Consider the following 22,066-nt stretch of genomic DNA (forward strand, 5'->3'; position numbering starts at 1 on the left):
AAAACCAACAGGCTGCACCGATGAGAGAGGGATGGAGAGGAATGACATTACATGGAATGGTACTGAGCATGAGGCAGGGTAAGACAAAGGGCTGGTAGGGTAAAGGTTGATAAAGTTCTAGTGTACCTGCACACGGAATCCATGGTAAACACAGAGCCAAAACAGCAGCAAAGCACAGAGGAAGATCGCTTGGAAAAGATCATCCAGCATTCCTGGAAACCAACTGTTTACAAGAAATGACAGTGGGAAGAATGGGTCTGAAAATAAAACAAAATAATATCACTGTCCAATATTTTAGAAAACCTGAACACCTACAACAACATATTCTTTCTAAAGCAAAGTCCCAGTTTGCTATTTTGAGGTTTCAAGATTGTTCAGCTTTCAAAAACTTCAAATGGTTCACAGTATATTCCTCCCTCCTTACTTTATAAAGTACATACCTATAACTGAACAGATAAGTATCCCTACTGAATTACCCAATCTCTCATTAAAAACTTTCTCAAAGACTGAGCAAAGACTTCCTTAAACACTGTTGGATCAACATAAAGCTCTTCAGAAATTACCAGCTCAGGAATGAAAACACTTCACTGAAAATCTTTCACAGGAATGAAAGCAAAACTGTGTTCCTGTTGAAGTAAAACACAAGGCTGTAGGGAGTTGGTAAATCCGGATGTCAAGGAATATTGGAACTCTGGTCAACAAAAAGGTGGTGGCTTAGCTCAGATGCGGGCAGCTGGATCAAATGATTCACTGGGGGTATATAGTGGATGCTGAAGTATACTTAAGATGAAAATTCAGAGTGCAAAAGAGAGGGCATGATTTGGCTTTGGCAAGGAAAATTAAAGAGAAACCCAAGAAATGTTTTTAGTATATTAAGGGGGAAAAGGGTGATTATACTTTATACTTTATTGTCGCCAAACAATTGGTACTAGAACGTATGATTAGGGAGAGAACAGGACCACTCTAAGACCAAGAAGGAAATCTATGTGTAGAGCTGCTGGGGATGAGCAGTGTTCTGTAAACCCCATCACCGAACTGTAACAATGTATATCCAAGAACACCATGGGAAGCTAGAGAAGAAATTGTGGGGGCCTTTGGAAAGATATTTGAAACAACACTATCCTCTGGCAAGGTGCCAGAATACAAGAAGATAATAAATGTTGTGTCTTTATTTAAGAAGACCTTAATTATGGACCCAATAGCTGTGCTAAGTTACTGGAAAGTATTCTTAAGGATGATATATTTCTAGTTGGAAAGGCAAGAGTTGATTAGGGGTAACCAGCAAGACTGCAAACGTGGGAGATGTTGACTTACCAATTTGATTGAAGTTTTTGAAGAAGAGACGAGGAAGGTTGTTGTTGGAAAGTGGTCAAAATAGTATATATAGATTTCAGAAAGGTTTTAATAGGTTTCTGCAAGATAGGCTGCTCTGAAAGGGTATGGCATCCAAAGAGAGCTAACAAATGCGATATAAAATTGGTTGATGGTAGGAAACAGAGGGTGGTAGTCGAAGCAAGCAACTGAGAAGGAGTGAAGAAATCGGGTAGAAAAAGTCGTTTTTTTTTTAAATACTGCTCGGGGAGAAGGGTCTGCACTGCGCAGGCGCGTGACATAGCGCGCCAAGGTTTAAAAAGAGAAATTTTCAACGGTTCTTGTTTCAGTCGAAGCAAGCAGCTGAGAAGGAGTGAAGAAATCGGGTAGAAAAAGTTGTTTTTTTTTAAACACTGCACGGGGAGAAGGGTCTGCACTGCGCAGGCGCGTGACATACCACGCAAAGGTTTAAAAAGCAGACCACCATATACAGCAGCCATTGTCGGAGTGGACTGAGTCAGAGTGGGACGGCTTTGGCTTAACAGGCTTCAGCGAGAACAGGCAAGAGGCCAGGGTAGGTTCCGGTAAGTTTTTTGTTCAGATTGTCTAGCGTAGAGAGAATGCCAGGCAGGATGTTGGAATGCTCCTCTTGCAGGATGTGGGAAGTCAGGGAGCCCTCCGGTGTCCCTGACAACGACACCTGCAAGAAGTGCATCCAGCTGCAGCTCCTGACAAACCGCGTTAGGGAACTGGAGCAGGAGCTGGATGACCTGCAGATCATTCGGGAGAATGAGGAGATCATAGATCGTAGCTTCAGGGAGGTAGTTATGCCAAAGGAGCAGAGGACAGGAAATTGGGTCACTGTCAGGCGAGGAAAGAGGAAAGGGCAGGCAGAGCAGGGTTCCCCTGTGGCCATTCCCCTCAACAACAAGTATACCGCATTAGATACTGTTGGGGGGGATGACTTACCTGAGACTAGCTGCAGTAGCCGGATCTCTGGCACTGAGTCTGGCTCTGCAGTGCAGAAGGGAGGGGGGAGAAAGAGGAGAGTGGTAGTGATAGGGGACTCGATAGTTAGAGGTGCAAATAGAAGGTTCTGTGGTCGTGACAGAGGATCCAGGATGGTTTGTTGCCTCCCGGGTGCCAGGGTCAAGGATGTCTCTGATTGACTGCATGACATTCTGAAGTGGGAGGGTGATCAGCCAGATGTCGTGGTGCACATCGGTACCAATGACATAGCAAGGAAGAGTGAAGAGGTCCTGGACAGTGAGTATAGAGAGCTTGGTAGGAAGTTGAAAAGCAGGACTCAAGGGTGGTAATCTCAGGATTGCTACCTGTGCTAGGTGCCAGTGAGGGTAGGAATAGGATGCTCTGGAGGAGGAACAAGCGGCTGAGGAACTGGTGTAGGGGGCAGGGTTTCAGATTTCAGGATCATTGGGACCTCTTCTGGGGCAGGTGGGACCTGTACAAGAGAGACGGGTTACACTTGAACTACAGGGGGACCAATATCCTTTCAGGGAGGTTTGTTAGTGCTATTGGGGAGGCTTTAAACTAGATTTGCAGGGGGATGGGAACCAGAGTGCCAGAGCTGACAGTGTGGCTGGGGTGAAAATAAATGATGTTGAAAGTTTAAGCAAATCCGCTGACAGAAAGGTTGTGAGTGGTGGTAAAAATCTTCTGAGGTGTATATATTTCAATGCTAGGAGTATTGCGGGGAAGGCAGATGAGTTGAGGGCATGGATTGACACGTGGAATTATGATGTCGTAGCAATTAGTGAAACTTGGCTACAGGAGGGGCAGGACTGGCAGCTTAATATTCCAGGGTTCCGATGTTTCAGATGTGATCGAGGCAGAAGAATGAAAGGTGGGGGAGTAGCATTGCTTGTTAGGGAAAATATTACAGCAGTGCTCAGGCAGGACAGATTAGAGGGCTTGTCTACTGAGTCCTTATGGGTGGAGCTGAGAAACAGGGAAGGTATGGCCACATTACTGGGATTGTATTACAGACCACCCAATAGTCAACGAGACTTGGAAGAGCAAATCTGCAGAGAGATAGCAGGCAACTGCAGGAAACCTAAAGTTTTGGTGGTAGGGGATTTTAATTTTCCATACATTGATTGGGACTCCCATACTGTTAGGGGTCTAGATGGTTTAGAGTTTGTAAAATGTGTTCAGGAAAGTTTTCTAAATCAATATAGAGAGGGACCAACTAGAGGGGATGCAATATTGGATCTCCTGTTAGGTAACGAATTAGGGCAAGTGACAGAAGTCTGTGTAGTGGAGCACTTTGGATCCAGTGATCATAACACCATTAGTTTCAATTTGATCATGGACAAGGATAGATCTGGTCCTAGGGTTGAGGTTCTGAACTGGAAGAAGGCCAAATTTCAAGAAATGAGAAAGGATCTAAAAAGCGTGGATTGGGACAGGTTGTTCTCTGGTAAAGATGTGATTGGTAGGTGGGAAGCCTTCAAAGGGGAAATTTTGAGAGTGCAGAGTTTGTATGTTCCTGGCAGGATTAAAGGCAAATTGAATAGGAATAAGGAACCTTGGTTCTCAAGGGATATTGCAACTCCGATAAAGGAGAAGAGGGAGTTGTATGAAATGTATAGGAAACAGGGGGTAAATCAGGTGCTTGAGGAGTATAAGAAGTGCAAGAAAATACTTAAGAAAAATCAGGAGGGCTAAAAGAAGACATGAGGTTGCCTTGGCAGTCAAAGTGAAGGATAATCCAAAGAGCTTTTACAAGTATATTAAGAGCAAAAGGATTGTAAGGGATAAAATTGGTCCTCTTGAAGATCAGAGTGGTCGGCTTTGTGCGGAACCAAAGGAAATGGGGGAGATCTTAAGTAGGTTTTTTGCGTCTGTATTTACTAAGGAAGCTGGCATGAAATCTATGGAATTGAGGGAATCAAGTCGTGAGACCATGGAAACTGTACAGATTGAAAAGGAGGAGGTGCTTGCTGTCTTGAGGAAAATTAAAGTGGATAAATCTCTGGGACCTGACAGGGTGTTCCCTCGGACCTTGAAGGAGACTAGTGTTGAAATTGCGGGGGCCCTAGCAGAAATATTTAAAATGTCGCTGTCTATGGGTGAAGTGCTAGAGGATTGGAGAGTAGCTCATGTTGTTCCGTTGTTTAAAAAAGGATCGAAAAGTAATCCGGGAAATTACAGGCCAGTGAGTTTAACGTCAGTAGTAAGTAAGTTATTGGAGGGAGTACTAAGAGACAGAATCTATAAGCATTTGGATAGACAGGGGCTTATGAGGGAGAGCCAACATGGCTTTGTGCGTGGTAGGTCATGTTTGACCAATCTGTTGGGAGTTTTTCGAGGAGGTTACCAGGAAAGTGGATGAAGGGAAGGCAGTGGATATTGTCTACATGGACTTCAGTAAGGCCTTTGACAAGGTCCCGCATGGGAGGTTAGTTAGGAAAATTCAGTCGCTAGGTATACATGGAGAGGTGGTAAATTGGATTAGACATTGGCTCGATGGAAGAAGCTAGAGAGTGGTGGTAGAGAATTGTTTCTCTGAGTGGAGGCCTGTGACTAGTGGTGTGCCACAGGGATCAGTGCTGGGTCCATTGTTATTTGTCATCTATATCAATGATCTGGATGATAATGTGGTAAATTGGATCAGCAAGTTTGCTGACGATACAAAGATTGGAGGTGTAGTAGACAGTGAGGAAGGTTTACAGAGCCTGCAGAGGAACTTGGACCATCTGGAAAAATGGGCTGAAAAATGGCAGATGGAGTTTAATATTGACAAGTGTGAGGTATTGCACGTTGGAAGGACAAACCAATGTAGAACATACAGGGTTAATGGTAAGGCACTGAGGAGTGCAGTGGAACAGAGGGATCTGGGAATACAGATACAAAATTCCCTAAAAGTGTCATCACAGGTAGATAGGGTCGTAAAGAGAGCTTTTGGTACATTGGCCTTTATTAATCAAAGTATTGAGTATAAGAGCTGGAATGTTATGATGAGGTTGTATAAGGCATTGGTGAGGCCGAGTCTGGAGTATTGTGTTCAGTTTTGGTCACCAAATTACAGGAAGGATATAAATAAGGTTGAAAGACTGCAGAGAAGATTTACAAGGATGTTGCCAGGACTTGAGAAACTCAGTTACAGAGAAAGGCTGAATAGGTTAGGACTTTATTCCCTGGAGCGTAGAAGAATGAGGGGAGATTTGATAGAGGTATATAAAATTATGATGGGTATAGCTAGAGTGAATGCAAGCAGGCTTTTTCCACTGAGGCAAGGGGAGAAAAAAACCAGAGGACATGGGTTAAGGATGAAGGGGGAAAAGTTTAAAGGGAACATTAGGGGGGGCTTCTTCACACAGAGAGTGGTGGGAGTATGGAATGAGCTGCCAGATGAGGTGGTAAATGCGGGTTCTTTTTTAACATTTAAGAATAAATTGGACAGATACATGGATGGGAGGTGTATGGAGGGATATGGTCCGTGTGCAGGTCAGTGGGACTAGGCAGAAAATGGTTCGGCACAGCCAAGAAGGGCCAAAGGGCCTGTTTCTGTGCTGTAGTTTCTATGGTTCTATGGTTCTAAATAGCTTCCTCTGTGACTAGTCGTGTGCACCAGGAATCAGTGGTGAACAGTCACCGTGTGAGTGGGCCAGTGTTTGAGTGGTTTGAGACTTCGGCTCAAAGGGGTGAAGGCTAAGGCAAGTTTCTTTCTACCTTTGTCGATTAGTGCAGTGAGAATGAGACAGGGTCAGTGGTGCTTTGTTTATGTGCGATGTGGGAACTCTGGGAGACTTCATTCTCCCTGATAACTGCATCTGCATGAGGTGCATCAGCAGCAGCTCCTTACATACTCAGCGGAGCAGCAGCTGCATGAACTTTGGCATATACGGGAGAATGAGGTGGTGACAGATAGGAGCTCCAGGATGACAGTCACCCTTAAGTTGCAGGAGGGAGGTAGCTGGGTAACTATCAGGAGAAGGAAAATTAATACACTGCAGGGTACCTCTGTAGCCCTTCCCCTCAATGATAAATACTGCATACTGTTTTGGACACTGCTGCGAGAGGTGGGGGCAGGGGGGAGAAACAACCTAGCCGGAGAAAGGATAAGTGACCAGAGCTCTGGCACTAAGTCTGGCTCTGTGGCTCAGAAGGGAAGCGGAGGTTGGACAACAATAGTGCAACGGTGATTGGGGATTCAATAGTTAGAGAAGCAGACAGGAAATTCTGTGGATGTGAATGATACACCCTCCCACGTATGTTGCCTCCAGGTGCCACGGTCAGGAACATCTCAGATCAGGTCCACAGTCTTCTAAATGGGGAGGCCAAGCAGCCAGAAATCACGATACATATTGGCAGGAAAAGGGATGAGGTCCTGATGAGAGCATATAGGGAGCTGAAAAGCAGTACCTCGAGGGTAGTAATCTCTGGATTGCTCCCTGTGCCTTGCGCCAGAGAGGGTAAGAAAAGGATAAATTTAGCAGATGAATGTGTGGCTGAGGAGTTGATGCCAAAGCAAGGTTTTCAGATTTGTGGGTCATTGGGCAAGGTACAGTATGACCGGTACAAAAAGGACCGGCTACACCTGTACGTGAGAATGGAGAACATTACAACACAAACAGGCCCTTCAGCCAGTGATATCGGGCCAGCCTTCTAACTTACTCTGAGATCAACCTAACCCTTCCTCTCTGAGGCGGATTTGCTGGTGCTGTTGGGGTGGGTTTAAACTAGCTTGGCAGGGGATGGGAACCAGAATGATACGTCAGAGGATGGGGCAGTTTACATACAGGTAAACGCAACATTTAGAGAGTCTATAAGGAAGGATAAGCAGTTGATTTGGCAAAATTTCAGTCAGTGCGATGGGTTGAAAGGTGTCAGGAAAAAAAAACTTAGAGCTAGGTCAGGACATGAAACTATAATGTAGCTATTACAGATACTTGCAATCACAAGAGCAAGAACGGCCGCTGGATGTTCCAGGGTTTAGATGTTTCAAAAGGGGCAGGGAGGGGGTAAAAGAGGTGGGGGAGAGGCATTGCTAATCAGGAATAGTATCACAGCCGCAGAAAGGGGAGGACATCTTGGAAGGATTGTCTGCTGAGTGAGTGTGGATGCAAGTCAGAAACAGGAAGGAGCGATCATGCAATTGAGAGTATTCTATAGACCACCCAATAACCACAGAAACACTGAGGAATAGATCAGGAGGCAGATTTTGGAAAGGTACAAAAATAACAGGGATGTTTTCATGGGGGACTTCAACTTCCCCTAATATTGACTGACACATCCTTAGTGCAAGAATAACACATCCTTAGAGATGGAATTTGTTAGGTGTTAGGAAGGATTCCTGACACAATATGTAGACAGGGCGACCAGGGGAGGGATTATATTGGGTGCTAGACAATGAACCAGGTCACGTGTCAGATCTCTCAGTGGAATAGCATTTCAGAGACAGTAACTACAGCTCACTAACCTTTACTACAGTCTTGATGAGAGATAAGAGTAGATGTTATGGGAAATTATTTAATTGTGTAGGGAGAATTATGCTATTAGGCAGAAACTGAGGAGCATAAATTGGGATAGATGTACTCAAGGAAATCCAAGGGGCACTTGCATGGGGTTCTGGATAAGTTTGTCCCACTGAGGCAGGATGGTAGGGTAAAGGCACCATGTCTGACAAGACAAGTGGAACATCTATCTAGTCAAGAGGAAGAAAGAAGCTTAGTTAAGGTTTAGGAAGCAAGGATCACACAGGGGTCTTGAGAGTTGTAAGGTAACCAGCAAGAAGCTGAAAAATGGATTTAGGAGAGCTGGAAGGGGGCACTGAGAAGGCCTTGGCGAATAGATTTAAGAAAACACCAATCACTCAGGTATGTGAAAAACAGGAGGATGGCCAAAGTGAGGATAGGACTGATCAGGGATAGAAGAGGAAACATGCGCCTAGAGTCAGAGGAAATAGGGGAGGTCCTTTCTTTTTCTTTTTAAATCTTTTTATTGAATAAGTATACAAAAAGGTAAGCCATATGGGCACTAATACACTGTTAGAATATAGTAAAATTACAGGAGATATTAATACAAAAAAAATACAAACAATGTAATTTAAACATAACATACCAAGGTAACATAACGGTATACTAATTTTTATATATATCAATCGAGAAAAAGAAAAAAAAACCCCAAAAAAAACCCACCGTGCAACTAACTAAAAGCAAAGCAAAGCAATGGGCTAACTTGAAACCAAATAGAGTTAAAAAACTTAAAATCACGTCCTCAATCCCGACCTCCATTAAAAACAGTAAAAAAAACAAGAAGGGTATATATTACATTAAATGGAAATATTGAATAAAAGATCTCCAGGTCTGTTCAAATTTAAATGAAGAGTCATAAAGATTGCTTCTAATTTTCTCCAAATTCAAGCATAATATCGTCTGAGAAAACCAAAAAAAGGTAGTTGGAGCATTAAGCTCTTTCCAATGTTGTAAAATATATCCTTTCGCCATTAAAGTAAGAAATGCAATCATTCTACGGGCTGAAGGAGAGAGATTACTGGAAATTTTAGGTAGTCCAAAGATAGCAGTAATAGGGTGGGGAGAGATATCTATATTCAATACCTTGGAAATAATATTAAAAATGTCTCTCCAAAAAGTTTCCAGAGTGGGGAGGTCCTTAATGAATACCTTGGTTCAATATTCACCAGTGAGAGGGACCTTGACATTAGTGAGGACAGTGTAAAACAGGCTGATATGCTACAACATGATGATATTAAGAAAGAGGATGTGCTGGGACTTTTGAAAAACATTAGGATAAATAAGTCCCCAGGGCCAGACAGGATATACCCCAGGTTACTATGGGAAGGCAAGGGAAGAGATTGCTGGGCTTGTGGTGATTATCTTAGCATCCGCACTGGCCACGTGTAGTTCCAGATAACTGGAGGGTGACAATATTATTGGTTTGTTCAAGAAAGAGTAGGGATAACCCTGGGAACTATTGACCAGTGATTTTTAATTCAATGGTGAGCAAATTATTGGAGATGATTCTTAGAGACAGGATTTACAAGTATTTGGAAAAGCATAGTCTGATTAGGGATGCTCAGGATTGCTTTGAGAAAGGCAGGTCATGCCTCACAAGACTGACTGAATTCCTTGACAATGTGACAAAGCAGACTGATGAAAGGAGAGCAGTGGTCATGGTGTACATCGATTCTAGTAGAGAATTTGTAAAGGTTTTCCCTGGTAGGCTGATTCAGAACGTCAACAGGGAAACCTGTCTGTGTGGATTCAGAATTGGCTTGCAAATAGAACGCAGAGGGTGGTAATAGATGGAGAGAATTCTGCTTGGAGGTCAGTGACTAGTGTGTTCCACAGGTGTCTGTTCTGAAACCCCTGCTCTTTGTTATTTTATATAAATGACTTGGATGAGGAAGTGGAAGGGCAGGTTAGTAAGTTTGCAGTTGACATGAAGGTTGGTGGAATTATGGATAGGGTGGAGGATTGTTGTAGATTGCAATGGGGCATTGGCAGGATGCAGAGCTGGGCTGAGAGATGGCAAATGGAGTTCAATCTGGAGAAGAGTGAAGTGATACACACAAAACGCTGAGGCAGCACCAATGAAAGAGAGTAAACAGTCAGCGTTTTGGGCTGAGACCCTTTATCAGGGCCCTCTTCCATAGATGCTGCCTGGCCTGCTGAGTTCCTGCAGCATACTGTGTGTGTTGCCTCGATTTCCAGCGTCTGCCAATGCTCTCGTGTTGAAGTAAACACAGAAACATAGAAAACCTACGGCACAATACAGGCCCTTTGGCCCACAAAGCTGGGCCGAACACATCCTTACCTTAGAACAACCTAGGCTTACCCATTGCCCTCTATGTTCTGAAGTTGCATGTATCCATCCAGGAGTCTCTTAAAAGACCCTATTGTTTCCACCTCCACCACCGTTGCCGGCAGCCCATTCCACACACTCACCACTCTCTGTGTAAAAAACTTATCCCTGACATCTCTGTAACTACTTCCAAGCACCTTAAACTACGCCCTCTCGTGCCAGCCATTTCAGCCCTGGGCAAAAGCCTCTGACTACCCACACGATCAATGCCTCTCATTATCTTGTACACATCTTGTGTGAAGTTACTCATTCAGAATGGTTGAATATGAAGGCAGAATCCAGGGTCAATCGCAGGAGTCCTGTCAGTGTGCAGGAAGAGGGATCTTGCGGTCAACATCTACTGATCCCTCAAAGTTGCCATGCAACTTAATAGTGGTGTGTTGGCCCTTCGTTACTCAGAGGATTGTTAAGACGTTGATAGTGATGTGTTGGCCCTTCATTACTCAGAGGATTGTTAAGACATTGATAGTGATGTGTTGGCCCTTCATTACTCAGAGGATTGTTAAGACATTGATACTGGTGCGTTGGCCCTTCATTATTCAGAGGACTGTTAAGACGTTGATAGTGGTGCGTTGGCCCTTCATTACTCAGGGGATTGTTAAGACGTTGATAGTGATGTGTTGGCCCTTCATTACTCAGAGGATTGTTAAGACGTTGATAATGGTGTGTTGGCCCTTCATTACTCAGAGGACTGTTAAGACGTTGATAGTGGTGCGTTGGCCCTTCATTACTCAGAGGATTGTTAAGACGTTGATAGTGGTGTGTTGGCCCTTCATTACTCAGAGGATTGTTAAGACGTTGATAGTGGTGTGTTGGCTGTTCGTTACACAGAGCATTGTTGAGACGTTGATAGTGGTGTGATGTCCCTTCATTACTCAGGGGATTGTTAAGACGTTGATAGTGGTGTGTTGGCCCTTCATTCCTCAGAGGATTGTTAAGACGTTGATAGTGGTGTGTTGGCCCTTCATTACTCAGAGGATTGTTAAGACGTTGATAGTGGTGTTGGCCATTTGTTACTCAGAGGGTGTTAAGAAGTTGATAGTGGTGTGTTGGCCCATCATTACTCAGAGGATTGTTAAGACGTTGATAAATGTGTGTTGGCCCTTCATTACTCAGAGGATTGTTAAGACGTTGATAGCGGTGTGTTGGCCCTTCATTACTCAGAGGATTGTTAAGACTTTGATAGTGGTGTGTTGGCCCTTCATTACTCAGGGGATTGTTAAGACGTTGATAGTGGTGTTTTGGCCCTTCATTAATCAGAGGATTGTTGAGACGTTGATAGTGGTGTGTTGGATTGTCAAGTCGTTGATAGTGGTGTCTTGGCCCTTCATTATTCAGACGATTGTTAAGACGTTGATAGTGGTGTGTTGCCCCTTCATTACTCAGAGGATTGTTAAGACGTTGATAGTGGTGTGTTGGCCCTTCATTGCTCAGAGGATTGTTAAGAGGTTGATACTGGTGTGTTGGCCCTTCATTACTCAGGGGATTGTTAAGACGTTGAAGTGGTGTGTTGGCCCTTCATTACTCAGAGGATTGTTAAGACATTGATAGTGGTGTGTTGGCCCTTCATTACTCAGAGGATGGTTAAGACGTTGATAGTGGTGTGTTGGCCCTTCATTACTCAGGGGATTGTTAAGACGTTGATAGTGGTGTGTTGGCCCTTCATTACTCAGAGGATTGTTAAGACATTGATAGTGGTGTGTTGGCCCTTCATTACTCAGTGGATTGTTAAGACGTTGATAGTGGTGTGTTGGCCCTTCATTACTCAGGGGAGTGTTAAGACGTTGACAGTGGTGTGTTGGCCCTTCATTACACCGTGGATTGTTAAGACGTTGATACTGGTGTTTTGGCCCTTCATTACTCAGGGGATTGTTAAGATGTTGATAGTGGTGTGTTAGCCCTTCATTGCTCAGAGGATTGTTGAGACGTTGATAGTGGTGTGCTGGCCCTTCATTACTCAGAGGATTGTTAAGACGTTGATAGTGGTGTGTTGGCCCTTCATTACTCAGGGGATTGTTAAGACGTTGATAGTGATGTGTTGGCCCTTCATTACTCAGAGGATTGTTAAGACATTGATACTGGTGCGTTGGCCCTTCATTATTCAGAGGACTGTTAAGACGTTGATAGTGGTGTGTTGGCCCTTGATTACTCAGAGGATTGTTAAGACGTTGATAGTGGTGTGTTGGCCCTTCATTACTCAGAGGATTGTTAAGACGTTGATAGTGGTGTGTTGGCTGTTCGTTACACAGAGCATTGTTGAGACGTTGATAGTGGTGTGATGTCCCTTCATTACTCAGGGGATTGTTAAGACGTTGATAGTGGTGTGTTGGCCCTTCATTCCTCAGAGGATTGTTAAGACGTTGATAGTGGTGTGTTGGCCCTTCATTACTCAGAGGATTGTTAAGACGTTGATAGTGGTGTTGGCCATTTGTTACTCAGAGGGTGTTAAGAAGTTGATAGTGGTGTGTTGGCCCATCATTACTCAGAGGATTGTTAAGACGTTGATAAATGTGTGTTGGCCCTTCATTACTCAGAGGATTGTTAAGACGTTGATAGCGGTGTGTTGGCCCTTCATTACTCAGAGGATTGTTAAGACTTTGATAGTGGTGTGTTGGCCCTTCATTACTCAGGGGATTGTTAAGACGTTGATAGTGGTGTTTTGGCCCTTCATTAATCAGAGGATTGTTGAGACGTTGATAGTGGTGTGTTGGATTGTCAAGTCGTTGATAGTGGTGTCTTGGCCCTTCATTATTCAGACGATTGTTAAGACGTTGATAGTGGTGTGTTGCCCCTTCATTACTCAGAGGATTGTTAAGACGTTGATAGTGGTGTGTTGGCCCTTCATTGCTCAGAGGATTGTTAAGAGGTTGATACTGGTGTGTTGGCCCTTCATTACTCAGGGGATTGTTAAGACGTTGAAGTGGTGTGTTGGCCCTTCATTACTCAGAGGATTGTTAAGACATTGATAGTGGTGTGTTGGCCCTTCATTACTCAGAGGATGGTTAAGACGTTGATAGTGGTGTGTTGGCCCTTCATTACTCAGGGGATTGTTAAGACGTTGATAGTGGTGTGTTGGCCCTTCATTACTCAGAGGATTGTTAAGACATTGATAGTGGTGTGTTGGCCCTTCATTACTCAGTGGATTGTTAAGACGTTGATAGTGGTGTGTTGGCCCTTCATTACTCAGGGGAGTGTTAAGACGTTGACAGTGGTGTGTTGGCCCTTCATTACACCGTGGATTGTTAAGACGTTGATACTGGTGTTTTGGCCCTTCATTACTCAGGGGATTGTTAAGATGTTGATAGTGGTGTGTTAGCCCTTCATTGCTCAGAGGATTGTTGAGACGTTGATAGTGGTGTGCTGGCCCTTCATTACTCAGAGGATTATTAAGACATTGATAGTGGTGTGTTGGCCCTTCATTACTCAGGGGATTGTTAAGACGTTGATAGTGGTGTGTTGGCCCTTCATTACTCAGAGGATTGTTAAGACATTGATAGTGGTGTGTTGGCCCTTCATTACTCAGTGGATTGTTAAGACGTTGATACTGGTGTGTTGGCCCTTCATTACTCAGAGGACTGTTAAGACGTTAATAGTGGTGTGTTGGCCCTTCATTACTCAGAGGATTGTTAAGACGTTGATAGTGGTGTGTTGGCCGTTCGTTACACAGAGCATTGTTGAGACGTTGATAGTGGTGTGTTGGCCCTTCATTACTCAGGGGAGTGTTAAGACGTTGACAGTGGTGTGTTGGCCCTTCATTACACCGCGGATTGTTAAGACGTTGATACTGGTGTTTTGGCCCTTCATTACTCAGGGGATTGTTAAGATGTTGATAGTGGTGTGTTAGCCCTTCATTGCTCAGAGGATTGTTGAGACGTTGATAGTGGTGTGCTGGCCCTTCATTACTCAGAGGATTATTAAGACATTGATAGTGGTGTGTGGGCCTTTCATTACTCAGGGGATTGTTAAGACGTTGATACTGGTGTGTTGGCCCTTCATTACACAGCGGATTGTTAAGACGTTGATACTGGTGTGTTGGCCCTTCATTACTCAGAGGACTGTTAAGACGTTAATAGTGGTGTGTTGGCCCTTCATTACTCAGAGGATTGTTAAGACGTTGATAGTGGTGTGTTGGCCGTTCGTTACACAGAGCATTGTTGAGACGTTGATAGTGGTGTGTTGGCCCTTCATTCCTCAGAGGATTGTTAAGACGTTGATAGTGGTGTGTTGGCCCTTCATTACTCAGAGGATTGTTACGACGTTGATAGTGGTGTGTTGGCCCTTCGTTACTCAGAGGATTGTTAAGGCATTGATAGTGGTGTGTTGGCCCTTCATTACTCAGAGGATGTTAAGACGTTGATAGTGGTGTGTTGGCCCTTGATTACTCAGAGGATTGTTAAGACGTTGATAGCGGTGTGTTGGCCCTTTGTTAATGAGAGGATTGTTAAGACGTTGATAGTGGTGTGTTCGCCCCTCATTACTCAGAGGATTGTTAAGACGTTGATAGTGGTGTGTTGGCCCTTCATTACTCAGGGGATTGTTAAGACGTTGATAGTGGTGTGTTGGCCCTTAATTCCTCAGAGGATTGTTAAGACGTTGATAGTGGTGTGTTGGCCGTTCATTACTCAGAGGATTGTTACGACGTTGATAGTGGTGTGTTGGCCCTTCGTTACTCAGAGGATTGTTAAGGCATTGATAGTGGTGTGTTGGCCCTTCATTACTCAGAGGATGGTTAAAACGTTGATAAATGTGTGTTGACCCTTCATTACTCAGGCGATTGTTAAGACGTTGATAGTGGTGTTGGCCCTTCATTACTCAGAGGAGTGTTAAGACGTTGATAGTGGTGTGTTGGCCCTTCATTACTCAGAGGATGTTAAGACGTTGATAGTGGTGTGTTGGCCCTTGATTACTCAGAGGATTGTTAAGACGTTGATAGTGGTGTGTTGGCCCTTTGTTAATGAGAGGATTGTTAAGACGTTGATAGTGGTGTGTTCGCCCCTCATTACTCAGGGGATTGTTAAGACGTTGATAGTGGTGTGTTGGCCGTTCGTTACTCAGAGGATGGTTAAGACGTTGATAGTGGTGTGTTGTCCCTTCATTACTCAGGGGACTGTTAAGGCGTTGATTGTGGTGTGTTGGCCCTTCATTACTCAGAGGAGTGTTAAGATGTTGATAGTGGTGTGTTGGCCCTTCATTACTCAGGGGATTGTTAAGACGTTGATAGTGGTGTGTTGGCCCTCATTACTCAGAGGATTGTTAAGACGTTGATCGTGGTGTGTTGGCCCTTCATTACTCAGAGGATTGTTAAGACGTTGATTGTGGTGTGTTGGCCCTTCATTACTCAGGGGATTATGTTCAAGAGCTATGATGTAACATTGCAGCTTAATAAAACTCTGACTAGACCACACTTGGAATATTGTGTTCAGTTCTGGTTGCCTCATTATAAGGAGGATATTGAAGCTTGAGAGAAGGTGCAGAGGAGATTTACCGGGATGTTGTCTGGCTGCATGTCTAATAAAGATAGGTTGAGCGAGCTCAGGCTTTTTCTTTTGGAGCGAAGGAGGATGACAGGGAAACTGCACAAGATGCAAAAAGGCAGAGATAGAGGTGATAGCCAGTGACTTTTTCCAAGGTGGAAATGGCTAATACAAGGGCGCATAATTTTATAGTAATTGGAGTAAAGGGGGATTGTCAGAGGTAAGTTCTTTACACAGGGAATGGTGGGTGCATGGAACATCCTGCCAGGTTCAATAGTAGAGGCAGTTATATCAAGGGCATTTACAAAACTCTTAGATATGCACATAGATGACAGAAAAATGGAGGATTACGTTAGGACAGAAAGGTTAGTTTGATTTTAGAGTCGGTTAAAAGGTTGGCTCCAAGGACTTGCACTGTGCTGCAATGTTCTCTGTAATTTGTCTTCAGTATAAATGACTTGAACGTACACTTTGGCTGGAATGGACAAATATGAGCTGAAGGTTCTTTCTCCAACAGTACAGCACCAAGGCCCTATTTCTGTTGATGTTATCACAACTTGTATAGCAAAATATCATGCTGTCATTAACAGTCACACAAATTGTGCCCTATTTCAGCCACAGATTCTTCTCAAATTCTGGCTGAAGGTGCATGAGGAAAGGCCAGAAACACTAAAGAGCTATAAATCAAGGTTAATAAATTATTTCAGGTTATAGAAGGTTCATAGCTGGATTCCATCCTTCACTTTCACATAAAATAAACTGTGAACTGCAGCAATGCACAAGGAACAGTATCAAGCCCCTGGACACGCTTAAAATAAACAAGGAAAAACAGTCTCTTGCTCTGTTTCCTAACTCCTCCGCAAGATCGCACGAGATTCTTTATTTCCTTATGGGACCATGTGTAGGTTACAGCATGAGCTCCCTGTGAGGCAGTCTGCGGGCAGGGATTCCCAATTTCCTAGTGAATCATTCCTCAAGTCTGGCTTTCTGAGCTCCCCCAATGGAACATGCTATACATAAAATGGGATTCCTGAGATTTTCAGAGCAGACCATAAATTGGGATTCTTAATCTCCAAATGGGATTGACAGCAGGCATGGATTCCTCAGTTTCCAATGTGCAGCAGTAAACATCAATGATACATACCATTATAAAGCAGTAACAATGGCAATAAGATGGACATCCATTTCTGTTCAATCGCCCAATCTCGCATTGAAAACTTCCTCAAAGAGTGAGCAAACAGGCACTGTGGAATGAACATAAAGTTCTTCAGAGATTGCCATCTCAGGAATGATAACATTTCAATTGACATTTCCACAAACTGTGGAGCAACATATCACATTGACATTAAGAAATGTATGTCCAACCACCAGTTTTAAACACAGCTGCTAGATGTGATTATGTGTTAAATGATCATCAAATAAAGTTAAAAATAGAAAATGCTCTAAGTCTTCACCGGTCATGTAGCAACTGGAGAAATAATAGTAATAGTGAGAGATCGTGTGAGAAGGATAAACGGCACAAATTCCTAGAGTATATTCAGGAGTAACGCTTTTAGAAATGTGAGCAAATACAGCAAGAGCAGTGGTGGGAATATTTCTTGGAGTTAGCTTCACAGAATGGAGCTTGGCTGTGGAAGAAGTTTCTGCGGAAGATCTACTTTACCATAGTTCAGTTCAATTTAGCATAATTATGGAAAAGAACCAATGAAAAATAGAAGTAAACTTTCTAAATTGGGCAGGCCAACTTTAGCAGAGAAGTGGTCTGAAGATGACTCAGTTTCAGAGTAATGAAGGCTTTCAATAAGGAGATTCAGATCTTCCTCCAAAAAATCTGGTGGGGCTGCGCAATCTAAAACCCTTAGATGACAAGGTGAACACAGTGAACAAAGGGAAGGTCATCTCAGACAGACAAGTTAAAAGAACAAAAAGCTTGGAGGATTATCAAATGCAGAACAATGGAATTAAAACTGAAACTTTGGAAAGCAGGTGGTAAGAAAACAAGTAAAATAATAAAAAAAATTAAACAAAGATAAGGCTGGGATTGTATTGGGGACCAAATCCAACCTGTGTGTAAGGAGGATGAGAGGAAGGTTCCTATTGAGTATTTTGCAACTGCCTTCACAAACGAGGATAATGCTTGACGTGATGAAAGGAAATGATGTGAAATACTGTCAGAGAGGAAACATCAGATGATAGAATCTGGAGCAACATACAACATGCTGGAAGAACTCTGTAGGTCAGAAAAATAGCCAATCAACATCCAGGGATGACACCGGACCTGGTATTAGTAAATGAGCTTGGCCAAGTGACTGACCTTTCAATGGGTAAATACTCCTTAAATTTTAAGATAACAATGTAAAAGGCTAAGTTATAGACCTGGCGGGAGAATGTTAATTTGGGAGGGCAAATTATGAGAATATTAGCCAGGAACTAGGAAGAGTTCATTGGGAACAGCTGTTTTTGGGCAAGTACACGTGACCACTGAGGCCCTCTGGTGATGGGGGTTGATGATGAATGTTATGTTCTTGCTGTCTATGTGCAAACCAGTAAGCAAGCCAGGGCAGTATGATATGGAGAGCAAGCTGTTGCCCACGCAGCAGGATCCCTCTCTCCACCCAGCTGATGAATCCAAAGAAATGGCAGAGACCGATATAGTTTGGAACCAGCAATGTCACAGGAATTGTCAGTCAGCATTGAACTCAACATTGGACTGCCTTAGGGACTTCAGCTCTGGATGTTTCCTTAAGTTTCCCCATAAGTTAGTGAAGCTGCAGCAGAGGCTTAAGCAAAACGCACAACACACTGGAGGAACTCAGCAGGTCGGGCAGCATCCGTGAAAACGTACAGTCAACGTTTCGGGCAGGACTGAAGAGGAAGGGGGCAGGGGCAGAGGTTTAAGGTTCCTTGTCCTAGATGAACTGCCCACCATAACTGAAGAGCCTTATTTGCTCAAAGCAACTGGTTTTAAGGCGCCAGTAAATCTCCCTTGCCCCCTCCCATCAGTAGAAATGGTTCCACAAGGCTTAGTAGCTAAACCACATGCAAAAGCCAGGAGCTGACTTGGTTGTCAGAGACTATTTGAAACATCTGCCTTTGGGAGAATCAGTAAGGTTACAGAACTTTGGATGTCAAAAGAGGTGGTGAATTTAGTCAAAAAAGTGAAACATATATAAGAAGCTAACATCAAATGGAGTCATGAGGATTATAAAGAATCTAGTCAAGAATTTAAGAATGGAGTTAGGAAAGCCAGGAGGGGGCCACGAAAAGTCTTTGGCAAGTAGGATTAAAGAGAATCCTGAGGTATTCTCTACACACGTTGAGCAAGAGGATTACTAGAGAGTGGGTAGGTGCACTCAGGAATAAAGAAAAGAACACATGCTTGGAGGCAGAGAAAATAGATTAGTCCTAAATGAGCACACTGCATTGGTATTCATGCAGGGATTCACCAAGGAGAAGGACATGGAGCATAGTGAGATCAACTTACTAGTAAGCTAGGGCATTTTGAGAAAAAGAAAGAGGTACTGTTTGGTCTCTTGAAGAATGTTACGGTGGTTAAGTCCTAAGGGCCTGAGGGATATACCCCAGGTTATAGAAGAGGCAAGGAGTGAGATTGCTGGGATATTGATCAAGATATTTGTGTCCTCTCTAGCTATAAGTGAGGTCCTGGAGGAATGATGAGTAGCTATTGGTATTCCTTAGTTCAAAAAGGGAAAAGGGGTTCCTGGAAACGACAGACTGATGAATCATATCAGTAGCAGGGAAGCTATATGAGACGTCCATTAAGGATAGAATTTATGAGTATTTGGTAAACCATGAACTAATTAGTGACCGTCAGCACGGCTTTGTATGTGGTAAGTCATTTTTTACAAACTTGATTGAGTATTTTGAGGACATTATGAAGGTAGTTGATGAAGGTCCAACTGCGGATGTTGTGGACTTCAGCAAGAGATTTGACATCTTTCCTCTTGGGAAGCTCATCCAGAAGACTAAGATGCATGAGATCTAGAGTAACTTGGCCAATTCAATTAAGAATTGGCTTGCCTACTGAAGGCAGAAGGTAGTGATATGTGAAACTTAGAAAGATTGAAGACAATACAAAGGCTTGTGGTGTTGTGTAGAAGATTGCCAAAATATAGATAGAAACATAGAAAACCTACAGCACAATACAGGCCCTTTGGCCCAAGATGCTGTGCCGAACATGTAATTATTTTTTTTAGATTATGAAGACACGTAGTCCCCTTTTATTGTCATTTGGTAATGTATGCATTAAGAAATGATACATTATTTACTCCGGTGTGGTATCACAAAAACACAGGACAAACCAAGACTAAAAAAACTGACAAAACCACATAATTATACATATAGTTACAACAGTGCAACAATACCATAACTTGATGAAGAAGTCCATGAGCACAGTATTTTAGAAATTACCTAGGGTTACCTATAGCACTCTATTTTTGTAAGCTCCATGTACCTATCCAGGAGCTTCTTAAAAGACCCTAAAACCACCACTGTCGCCGGCAGCTCATTCCACACACTCACCACCCTCTGCATAAAAAACTTGCCCCTAATACCTCCTCTGTACCTACTTCCAAGCACCTTAAAACTGTGCCCTCTTGTGCTAGCCATTTCAGCCCTGGAAAAAAGCCTCTGTCTATCCACACGATCAATGCCTCTCATCATCTTATACACCTTTATCAGCTCACTTCTCATCCTCCGTCGCTCCAAGGAGAAAAGGCCAAGTTCACTCAACCTATTCTCATAGGGCATGCTGCCCAATCCAGGCAACATCCTTGTAAATCTCCTCTGCACCCTTTCTATAGTTTCCACATCCTTCCTGTAGTGAGGTGACCAGAACTGAGCACAGTTCTCCAAGTGGGGTCTGACCAGGATCCTATAAAGCTCAACATTATCTCTCGGCTCTTAAACTCAATCCCATGGTTGATGAAGGCCAATGCACCATATGCCTTCTCAACCACGCAGTCAACCTGCGTAGCAGCTTTGAGTGTCGTATGGACTCGGACCCCAAGATCCCTCTGATCCTCCACACTGCCAAGAGTCTTACCATTAATGCTATATTCTGCCATTATATTTGACCTACCAAAATGAACCAGCTCACACTTATCTGGGTTGAACTCCATCTGCCACCTCTCAGCCCGGTTTTGCATCTTATCAATGTCCCTCTGTAACCTCTGACAGCCCTCTACACTATCCACAACACCCCCAACCTTTGTGTCATCAGCAAATTTACTAACCCATCCCTCCACTTCCTCAACCAGGTCATTTATAAAAATCACGAAGAGAAGGGGTCCCAGAACAGATCCCTGAGGCACACCACTGGTCACCGACTTCCATGCAGAATATGATCCATCTACAACCACTCTTTGCCTTCTGTGGGCAAGCCAATTCTGGATCCACAAAGCAAAGTCCCCTTGGATCCCATGCCTCCTTACTTTCTCAATAAGCCTTGCATGGGGTACCTTATCAAATGCCTTGCTGAAATCCATATACACTACATCTACGGCCCCTCCTTCATTAATGTGTTTAGTCACATCCTCAGAAAATTCAATCAGGCTCGTAAGGCATGACCTGCCTTTGACAAAGTCATGCTGACTATTCCTAATCATATTATGCCTCTCCAAATGTTCATAAATCCTGCCTCTCAGGATCTTCTCCATCAACTTACCAACCAACCAGTATGCACTGGAATATAGATCAGTTGTAGATATGGGCAGAGAAATGGCAGATAGACTTTAATCCTGACAAGTGTGAGGTGTTGCACCTTAGGAGATTGAATGTAAAGAAAGATCTAGAACCTGTAACACTGTTGAAGTATAGGGTGATCTTGCATTCCAAGTTAATAGCTCTCTGAAACTGCCTGTAGGATGGTAAAGACCCAGATGAAGGGCAGCGGCCCTGAAATGTCAGCTCTTTATTTCTCTCCACAAATGCTGCCTGACTTGCTCAATTCCTTCAGTACTTTGTGTCTGTTAGGTGGAGGGGCAGGTAAAGGTTGAAAAAGTAGGGAGGCTGCAGAAGGACTTAGACAGGTTAGAAGATTGGGCAAAGAAGTGACAGATGGAATACAATGTACAGCAGCTTATGGTCATGCACTTTGGTAGAAAGAATAATGATGCAGAATAACGATGCAAATTAAGAAATCAAAGGTATAAAGAGTCGCTGGAGTCCTTGTACAGGATTCTCTAAAGATTAATTTGCAGGTTAAGTTGGCGGTGAGGAAGGTAAATACAATGTCAGCCTTGAATATAAAAGCAAAGATATAATGCAGAGGCTTTATAAGGCATTGGTCAGACAGTACTTGCAGTATCGTGAACAGGTTTGGGCCATTTATCTAAGAAAAGATGTGTTGGCATTGGAGAGAGTCCAGAGAAGGTTCACAAAAATGATTCTAGGAATGAAAGACTTAATGT

At 43.5% G+C, this 22,066-nt stretch overlaps 1 protein-coding gene across 3 annotated transcripts in view; it reads right to left on the minus strand.

Annotated features, from left to right (window-relative positions):
- tmem181 (transmembrane protein 181) overlaps positions 1 to 22,066 on the minus strand; it is a 137,798-nt gene that overhangs the window by 47,474 nt on the left and 68,258 nt on the right. For all 3 annotated transcript variants that reach the window (XM_072265941.1, XM_072265942.1, XM_072265944.1), the window contains exons 8-9: positions 16,780 to 16,879; positions 127 to 257 (exon numbers count right to left, since the gene is read on the minus strand). In XM_072265941.1, coding sequence (XP_072122042.1) covers positions 127 to 257; positions 16,780 to 16,879 — 231 coding nt within the window. The remainder of the gene's footprint in view (positions 1 to 126; positions 258 to 16,779; positions 16,880 to 22,066) is intronic.

The sequence above is a fragment of the Mobula birostris genome, chromosome 8 (assembly GCF_030028105.1).
Source record: "Mobula birostris isolate sMobBir1 chromosome 8, sMobBir1.hap1, whole genome shotgun sequence".
In the NCBI taxonomy this organism is placed as follows: domain Eukaryota; kingdom Metazoa; phylum Chordata; class Chondrichthyes; order Myliobatiformes; family Myliobatidae; genus Mobula; species Mobula birostris.